This window comes from Limulus polyphemus, unplaced genomic scaffold, assembly GCF_000517525.1.
Source record: "Limulus polyphemus unplaced genomic scaffold, Limulus_polyphemus-2.1.2 Scaffold1061, whole genome shotgun sequence".
Classification (NCBI taxonomy): domain Eukaryota; kingdom Metazoa; phylum Arthropoda; class Merostomata; order Xiphosura; family Limulidae; genus Limulus; species Limulus polyphemus.
The window spans coordinates 315,171-325,692 of NW_013666671.1; the positions used below are offsets into that span (position 1 = coordinate 315,171).

The 10,522-nt window shown below is 29.5% G+C and overlaps 1 protein-coding gene across 1 annotated transcript in view; it reads left to right on the top strand.

Annotated features, from left to right (window-relative positions):
• Positions 1–10,108, top strand: part of LOC106461938 (retinoic acid receptor RXR-alpha-B-like) — a 40,406-nt gene extending 30,298 nt beyond the window's left edge. The window contains exons 7-8 of the mRNA XM_013921805.2: positions 1,007–1,231; positions 4,350–10,108. Of these exons, the coding sequence (XP_013777259.1) occupies positions 1,007–1,231; positions 4,350–4,600 (476 nt within the window). The 3' untranslated portion in view covers positions 4,601–10,108. The remainder of the gene's footprint in view (positions 1–1,006; positions 1,232–4,349) is intronic.
• The last annotated feature ends 414 nt before the right edge of the window (positions 10,109–10,522 follow it).

Sequence of the window (10,522 nt, forward strand, 5' to 3'; positions counted from 1 at the left end):
ATATATATATATATATATATATATATATTCATTCTGACGTTATCAGTAACTTAAAACATAAAGTATATTTTTAAATTCAGTTTAGTGGGTAAATAAAAGTGATTTTAGTAGTGTAGGTGAAAAATGGATAGAAATGGCCAAAAGGTAAGTAACAAAAGTTTGTAGCTGAAAATAAACATAGCACAGATTAAGATGCATGAACCAGGTTACAGACCTAACACTTGGAGTATATTGTGGTACAGTGATAAACATCTTATATGATAGACCTCATTCAAATTCAAACTGGCTAAAGTGTGGCAAGCATAGGTTTTGGCGAGATGATTATTGTTGTGTTAAGCTATTTTATGGGATAGCATTACAGGCGTCAAAGTATGTATTGGTTTTAAAAGTATAAGCACATAATCTGCATACAACTCTCTTTTCAACCATTTCTTTCTCTTTTTTTTTGTATTGGTTAACTGCAAATTACCAATATTGAGTAAAGAAAACTAACAAGATTAGTAATAAAATGTCAGTATTTATGTATTACATCATGAATACCTAAAAAAAAACATAATACTAATTTCAGGTCAATGGAATTAACAGAAACAAAATGGCAGTTATTTACGTTTGGTATGGAGAGTGCTGTTATGTATAAATTAACAAAAAAATGTTTAAATATGCAAATAACAATTATTAAAACTCATTTTTTAAAGTACCTTTAAGTAAAAGTTATTTTTCCTTATGTAACGTGTATGTTATTAGGGACCCTCTAACAAATAAAACCATGTAGAAAAATGTGTTTGAAAGCTGATGGGGTCCATATGGACTTTATTGATAATTTTAAGTAGGTGATGTGAATTGAAAAACTTTTAATTAACTTCTTTTATAAGTTCCTTATATTAAGTTTTATTGACAATATTGCATCTAAAACTGGTATGTGTAAAATATAGTCAATCTTTCTTACTTGCTGTGTTTTTTAATAGACATACTGGAGTTCTTTGTGTTAATAAATCTGTTTGTACAGGTTGGAATGAACTACTGATTGCAGCATTCTCCCATCGATCTATTTCTGTAAAGGATGGGATTGTCTTGGCAACAGGGCTTGTAGTACAAAGAAATAGTGCTCATAGTGCAGGAATGGGAGCGATCTTTGACAGAGTACTTACTGAATTGGTAGCCAAGATGCGAGAGATGAAAATGGACAAGACCGAGTTAGGTTGCTTACGAGCAATTGTTTTGTTTAATCCAGGTATGCCCACTGTACAAAATGTATTTACTCTAATTTATGGAAGATTTGTTTGTTTGTTCTTGAGCCCAATAAGATATTTGTGTTATGTCCACTGCAGGTATGGAACCCAATTTTTAGTGTTAAAAGTCCTTAGACTTACTACTGAACCAATTTATGAAAGAGAGATCAGACATTTATTAAAGGGTTATGTGTTTATACAAGAAAAGTCTAAAGACCACCATATTCTTTATTTTGTTAACACTTATACTAAGTATTAGGCTTACTAGTCAGTTTTATATTTTGTGTGCCATTTATGGGAGTAGTTTTGTTTTCTGTTGTGCAAGTTGATTTTAGAACCATACTGTCATAAAGTTACTAACTTAAACTAGCATATGATTTTATATGTAATTTTGTGTTTCAGGAAATTGTTTTTCAAAATATGTTGATTAAAATTAACTTTATCTCAGGTATGATTTATTCAGTCAGATGTTTGGAAGATAACTGCTAAACCCTTAGAAATAAAAAACAAGGGTGGTTGATAGCGTCAGTTATTGTCATTGGAGGTTAGAAAACATATGAATATTTAAAACTTACTAAAAATTGGTAAATACTTAGTTTATTATCATGTGTATTATAAAATCAGTAAATATAAATACACACATATACAAAATATATAATGAATACCAAATTAGAATCATACCATAATTCTGCTTGTCAGTATGCATTATAAGCATACACAGTAATAATTTTACCCAAGAAAAACCGTGCAGGCACATTATGCATTTGACAACAGCCAGCCTGCCTGTGGCAGAGAGCTGCAAACTCAGTGAAAAGTCACTACAACTTCTCTATGAATGAAGGAATAACAAAAGTAAATATACTTTACTAACAATTTTGTACAACATTAAAAGCTTAGTTTTCAAGAAGGTCTGACATTATGTCGTAGAATAAGTTTATTCATTGATAGTTATAAGTACAGTAAAGTTTAGCCCTAACTAAACTAAAGTTAAAAAAATGTACATAGGTTACAGTGTCAATTTATCTCTTTATCGAACTTAGGCCTAACATTATTTAAGGGTTTATAAAGTAAAGCCTATATATATATATATATATATATATATGTGTGTGTGTGTGTGTGGACTTACACATTTCGGTATCTATGATTACAATTAATTTGTATTATTCTAGAAATCTTGTATTTAAAGAAGTACTGTTGCAATAAAGATACAAATTTAACCACAAATGTTTTGTGGGTCTCTACTAGTATATACAATTTCCCTTAAGGTAAAGAAACAGTTTTCGTACTTAAATTGCATTGACTTCAAAACTGCATATTATTTGTGGTGTTTTGTAGAGTAGTGAAATTATGTGTGTGTGTGTGTTGAATATACAAGACTGTTTAGTATAAGAGTTATTATTTAGTTCATTTAGTATTTAATTTAATAACAAAAATGTTAAAAGTTGATTATTTTACAAGTGATAGTTGTGACAAGTTTTGTTATGTAACTCTGTACGAGTCATACATTGTGTATGCAATTTAATTGTTGTACTAGGCTTTAGTAATATTGTTGATGTCATCTTACTCAAAGCTTCCAAGTTTTTCTGTTATGTGTAATATTGTTACTACTAGAGGGCTAGATAGTTCTAGATTTTTCTGTCGTGTGTTATAAATACATGTAGATACAGCAAGCAAGAAGTAAGTTAGAAAAATTGAAGTTAGACTGTGCAATTGTTAATTTAGCCATAATGGATGACATCTAAAGTGAGTTTCACAGTGGTGTTATAACAACAGAGACAAAGAAGAATTTCTCTTGTCAAAGGGTGTTCTAAAGTAATTGAACCCGCCTGTGTGGACTTTGATGAAAAAAGAGACAATTAGTTGAGGTTCAGGATACAACTGTGATAACCAATAGTGTAATGAGTTTTTGTACATATGTTTGACTTGTTTTGAATATAGATTATTTTAAAACAAATGAATAGTTTGCTGTCCATTTCTTGTTCTAATTTATTTCTAACAAGTCACAGACACCTACTGTAAAAGAATCCCAGCCCCTATACAAACCTGATAGTGTGTGTTTAAAGTACTCGAGAGTTATAAGTTAGGCTACAAGGGGTTAAACTTGGCTTGCTACAATGCCAGACCAGTACACAACTGATTAGGCTAACAATTATGTATACAATAGTCTCAATATCATTTCTTTTTCTAATCAAGCTAGACATTTTAAATCAATTTCTAAGTCAGAAAGAAAAATAATTACAGCTTTGGTGATGTAGTACTTTCAGGTGTTAAAAATGTACCTTATTAGTTATTGCTAGTAGAGCAGTGGTCTGGCATGCAAGAGGCCTGGAGTTAAATCCTGCTCATCAGAAATGTAAAATTGGGGATACCACATTGTTATCACACCTTTCAAAAGTACATATCCCCTCCTATTACTTTGTGTGTATGTTTATTTGAATAGTGTTCATTCAGATTCTAATTTTTTTTTACTTCAAAAATAAGTTACATTGGAAGTTTAATGTGAGGTAACTTTATTCACCTAGAGAGAACCATTCCTAGGGAGAAGGTTAAATTTCTTCAATGATTACAAATTGAAGATGATACTTACCCAAAAGAAGAAGAAGGAGAACAAGATAAACTTGATGAACAGAAAAATGTTGTTACTATTTAACAATATGTTTTCTAGAGGATTATGTAAATGGTAGTGTTTAGTTTGTAATATCTTGCAACAAGAATAGAACCTTCTGCTGAGTGGTATTACCAGAAATATTGTCATTATAACCTTTCAGTATCTTGCAGGAGTTCCATCAAAAGAGCAGTTTCTTAAACTTCCTAAATGTTTACATTTTTAATACTCATGCTAATTAAGAACATCATAAGTCATAATCAGAACTACTTAACAGAGTATAAGTGGTAATAAAAGCCAATAAAGGGTTGTTAAGAAGTGGAAAACAAAAAAGTAAGATCTAATAACTTCTTATAGGTTACAAACTTAACAAAACTTGCAAAATAAGAGCATAAAAAATGTTTTCATTTGGAAAATTCCTCAATAGAAAAAGGTGGAAACAAAGCAAACATTTTATTTTTTGTTAAATACTTTTTCGTACTCTAAATGACTGGATTTATTTCTATTTTTTCCAGAGGCCAAAAAGTTGAAATCAGTACAGCAAGTAGAGTCTCTGAGAGAAAAAGTGTATGCAGCACTTGAGGAATACTGTAAGCAAACATACCCTGATCAGCAGGGTCGCTTTGCAAAGCTACTGCTTCGACTCCCAGCACTTAGAAGCATTGGTCTTACCTGCCTAGAACACTTGTTTTTCTTCAGGCTAATTAATGATACACCCATTGACAACTTTCTCTTGTCAATGCTGGAGGCTCCAAGGGATACCTGACCCACTACCTGCCTCTTAAAAGTTGCAGCTCTCGGTGAGGCTTGTTTCATACTCCTTGTCTTCACCTGCCATTTGTTTTTCATCTTCATTTTTCTCAGACCCATTTGCCCCAGCTGTGATTATACTGACAGTGTTCTTGTTGTTTGCAGCAATATTGCTCACTTCTTTCAGCATTTACCGTTAAATATGGTTTGTTAAATATTTATGACGCATATATTGGTTACGTTTTTGATACCTTATAAAATGTCTAAATGTATGGCTGTACAGATAAAGTAGCATTTGTTGTATAGTAAAGGACTCCTGATAGTGTTTGTTAAGCACATTGGTGGAGGCCTCATAATGTAAAGAAATAAAGAACGATATTTTGATAGTGTTTTAAAGTATTTTATTGGATAAACTTTAATGCTAGTTGGGATATAATGTTAAGATTACTTCCAAGTCTTGTGTGTTTAATAATGCTGTTTCATGAGAAGGGTATCTCTGTGAACAGATGAAATGAGAGCTTTGTGAAAATATAACATTTTATTTTTTCTCTCTCTCTCTCTTCTTTTTTTTTTTACAAAACTTTTACCTACTTATAATGTTACCTTTAATAAATTTTAATTTGGTTACTTAACAAGCGTTATGGACTAAGCAAGTTCTAAAATAAGAGAAATTATTTATGATCTTTTGGACTGGTTAATGTTAACCTAGTTGTAACTTCAAGAACTATTTTAAAGTTTAAAGAAACACAGGAAAAGAATGTGTGAGCATTTTCAAAGTTTTATTTGGGGGGGGGGGATCTTGATTTTAAAAATCATTCAAAATGCAAGTTCTTACATGAACATGAAAAATCATTCCAATTAACCCTTTAAAAGCTCGTGGAATTTTTGCGAGCCATACACTGTATACAGCACACTTGCATTCAATTGCTGGTAGCAAACCGTACCCTATACGGCAAACCAGCAGTCAATGGGTTACTGAAGTCTCCCGGTGAGTCAGTGGTAAGTTTACAGACTTACAGTGCTAAAACCTGTGGTTTGATTCCCCATTGTGAACAAAGCGCAGATAGCCTATTGTATAGATTTATGTGAAAAGAAAGTAGTAATGATAACAAATAACCAATTTATAAAACCAGGTATTTAAACGTCAGGTAATCTTCAAAAAATAATTCAAGTAAAAATGTTTTTGATGCCTTCAATAAAATTTTGTAAATTTTTAGCTCCTGATTGAAAATTTAAAACAAATACTCACACATACACAAATTGTGACATTTTTAGGATTACTTTACAGTATATCTTAAGTAAATTTAGCATTGAACCTAGCAGTCAAGCCATTTTTTTTTCAAAATAGTTTCAAAGCAGCCATACAAGCAATATATTTTTCATCACTTTCAGAAGGATAATATATGAAGGAAAGTATATTTTCCTATTATGAATAACGTTGTTATTAACACATATAATTGAGTTTTGGGATAAAGAAAAAGAGGAGCATAGAAGTTCAGAATTTGATACTTTTGCCTGGTGTATTCATACATAACCTTTGTTGTCTAAGATGAAAACATTGAACAGCTTAGACAATATGAAGTTACATGTTATTCACTTTTATGTTCTTACGCAAGATCTCAATTGTTGCGAGTTTTGTTTGGTAAAGAGTTTTAATATTGGGTACAATGTTACCAGATGTTGTTAAAGGCCTAACTTTGACTTTTGATTATTGTTATAGTGTGAGATGAGCTTAAATAGGTTTCTAGGCTTTGTTGTAAATATGTTAACTAAATTTAAGAAAGATATACACTGTTTTGGTCTTATAACAAATAATGTTCATTAGACCCAATTGTGCTTGTGATATAAAGATTTTCTTGAAATTAAAAGCATTAAAATCCAACAATTTTTAACAATAGTAGCGGAATCAACTTCATCTTAATCCATTTGCTTTTTAAACCTAAAAGAAAAAAAAAAGAGTATTAAAGAATGGCTTTTAATTTTCCATTAGAACTAATCTAAACAACTAGTTTCAAAGTTAATAATTTTCTAAAATTTATTCCCAGAAATATATGACAAACTCAAAAAAAAAATTACATTTACTTAGGTCTGTCCAAGATATTTATCTGGTTTGCTTTTAAGCATATAGAGAATATAAAAGTTCTAGTTTCTTAATAGTCCTTTTGGTGAAATAAACAGATAACATGCAATAAACAAGAACATTTCATGGCAAGATCAGATGTTTATGTACCTTTTACAAACAAAATATTTCCCAATATTTCCATGCTTGTATTGTGGTACTCTCTCGTTTAGTAACCTCTAGTAATGTTATGTGATATTTCTAAATTTTAATCCTCTTAGATTCACATTACAACGTTAATATTTCTCGTCATCTGTAGACTTGCATCTTGTTAGTCTCTCACACTATAACCTAAGTAATTTCTTAATCTTTAAAGACTTTATTTATGCAACTTTCTTTTCCTGTATTTTACCTGTGAACATGATATTTTCAGTTTGCATCTATTTAACATCTTATACTGTAACAAGTGTTTTTGTGTCAGTTTTAGACTTGCACGTTATCATATTTTTAATCTCTTTTTTTTCTGTAACTTGAATGACTCTTCTAGTGTTGCATCTTGGCTTGAAAAGTAAACAAAACTGTTTTGAAAAATTAATAGACAACACATATACATTATACCAACATTGTTTAACTATGAACTTTTTTAAACCATAAGCACACCACAAAAAACTTCTCTTGAAACTTCACGATCTTGAGAGAGATTTATTTCTTCTTTGCTAAGATTTCAGTAAAACAATTAAAAGTTGTGTGGTTATTATCCAGTAAAATATGCCAAAAGTTATAAACTGATTAAACAGGGAATTGTTTTACAGTAAATACAATCCTCTCCTTTGCAATATTCCCTTCTTTGGAAAGTGAAACCACATTGCTAGTTAATTAATAAAATATTTGAATACTCTCAATTGACAGCAGGTTAAAAGCAATACATACTATAGTGTTAGCAAGAACTTTTAATTTTCTGAATGTTGTGTAGTTTGAAACTATTCATTAGTAATTTTCAGAGGTTACTTTCTGTACAAAAACTAACATTGGCATCGTATTTAACTGTACTTACTGTAGTGGCTATTCCCTTGATAGGTCCTAGTGTAGTAAGGGTTTATTTTCAGTTTAAAGTTCAAAATATTGTTGAGTTTCACTAATCTTATCTATTAATATTTACCATTTCTGCTGCTAGTACAAAAATTTTGAGATCAGATCAAGAAGTATTATCATACTTAACAAGTATAGGGTTATTTCAATAAACAAGAAGTCAAAATATTTCTTTTTCTATCAGAAAGGGAAATTTTAAAAAGGCAAATAAGCTGAATGAATGCACTTTTGGAATTTTCAATAAATTCTCTCTTGGGAAAAAATAATAATTAAATATTATATTTAAAAAAAAAATCAAACTATATAAAATATTCACCAAGTTTAATCTGAAGTTTGTTTTGAAGAATGGTAAAATTTCTTTTAATTAAAAAAATTGATAAAAACCTAAAGGAAATGACAAGGAAAACTGAAAGATGTTAAATATTTTGTGTGTGACAGTTGATAATTCTAAAACAGGGAAGTTTTTGATTGTATTAACTTTTCTTTAAAGTTTATACAGTGTTTAAGTATAATGTAAATTGACTAATTAGATAGGACATACATTATTATTTTTTTCACCTAAGGTAGAGTAACTAAAATCTTGTTTCCAATAAGTATCATGAACCAAGCTGGACAATAATGACCATCATTATACTGCCAAGTTTTAATCTTCATTTACTATTTTGAATTTGTCTTTTAATTGTATATGGACATGAGTAGTAGATCAATTTGTTAAAATTCATATTATTCTCTTCATTTTTTTATGATGTGCATTTATCAAATACATCTGCATCATGTGGTTTCAACATTTAATGGTACAGTGGTATTGTTGGAATTATAATGCTGGTGCCATTGGAAAATGGTACAAAAGGCTAAAATATTTGTGTATTTTATCTCTCCTTAAAAAAAAAGGTTACTGTTTATTTTAACAGTCAGAGAAAGGAATATACAGGTTTAAAACTTGCAACACATGAAACTTGTACTATTCTATAAGTGATATTAATGTGTAAAGTTCTTTTATGAACTGGGCATTTACTTGATCTATTTAGGAACTAGGAAACATTATCATTCACAGGTTGACAATCTGATAATTAAAACATTTGTTGTGTGGTAGGGAAGATTTTGAATAAATATGATCATTATTTGAACTTTAGTTGATATGAAACTTGAATTTTGGGTATTTCTTGAATTCACACAAACCTTTTAGTGTCAGTGTAGCACAGTGTTTGGTTGGGTTAAGTAATCAACCAGGCATGAAGGGAATTTGTATTTTGTATGTGTGTGTATAAGTTTTTTAATGAGCTGTTTTAATATGTTGGAAAAGCATCTCAAATAGTTAGTTAGAATGCCTTGTATATTTGCTTAAAACTAAATTCACTTTTAGATCATTAAAAAAAAGTTTTATGCAGTATAATCAACCAAGTGTTGTATGATTATACTTTACAGGCTAAATAATTTATTTCTCAAAGCCATTATTTCAGCTTCTTTGAAATCAATAACTGATAATTGGATAGACCATCAGAATATAAAAATTATGTTGTTATATTTATCACCAGTTTCTTTGTTGAACCAAAACTATAATACTCATGATTTTAACAAGTAATTGTTGATTACCGAACATATATGTACAACGTAATTTTCTGTATAATAGTTTCAAGGAAATTACTACCTTGTTTAGATAAGAATAATAATGAAAAAAAAAATTTTAGTGCCTTTACGTTTTGAGTCAGAATGTGCAGTTTATTGAGTGTGTATTCTGAATAATATTTGGAAACATTTATATACAAATTAATTTAAAAACATTTTAAACACACAAGTTTATAAAGATTAAACCTTGTAGCTTTTTTCCCTCATAGAATCCTTTGTTTCATTTTGATGCAACAGTAAAGATGATTAATGTAATAATTAAAAAGTAGCATTTCAATGAGAATTAGTTGTAAAAATCTGGTGAATAACAGTTGCCACATCTGTTGAGCATTTTTAAAATGTATTATGAAGCCTACTGTTTTTATAACCTTATAACAAAAAAAGTAACATTTTATGGATTGCCTCTTTCTCTTAGAATGTTACTAGCAAATTTAAATTTGTGTAGTTCAGAAGTTTTCACAAGAAAATTTAATATGCCAAAAGAAGCTGATGTATATAATTTCTGTGACTAAAGCTTCCACTCTGTTCTAAGTATTGGCTGCAACATCCAAATACTGTTTGCATTCCTATGTGTACCTGGTTATTATATAAAGATACAAGTGTTCTGTAAGAATATGTACCTGTGAATTTTTTTCTTTTAACAGTATAATGTGTATATTTACAATCAAAAAATTATGTAACCTTCAATTGCTGGTAGTTAATTCAGCTAGTAATTAAAATTTGGGTTAAAACATCTGTTTTTTTACTTCATATATTGCTTATTTTATTTTCATACAAACTTACAGATTATCAAGACAAACACACACGCACACACATTATTATGCCTTTCAGCCATTTCTTCGCTATATTATATTAATCAAAACAAAACTATCAGTTAGTGATATCATACATAGTATATCATTGTTTTTAGGTATGTTTTATCTTGAACATGTGTCATACAAACCTTGTGAGGATACATTTTTGAAACATTTCTAATTAAGTAATTTGTGATCAAAATTATGTTAAATTGAAGACTTAAACAAGTATAAAAAAATTGTGTTAATGTGGAAACATCTGGTCAAAATAGCTAGGAAGGGCAGCATCACCATCATGTTTATTTTGTTAAATTAATCAGAATTATAATGGCTAACATAACCATACAGAAACTCAAATTATACCGAAAGA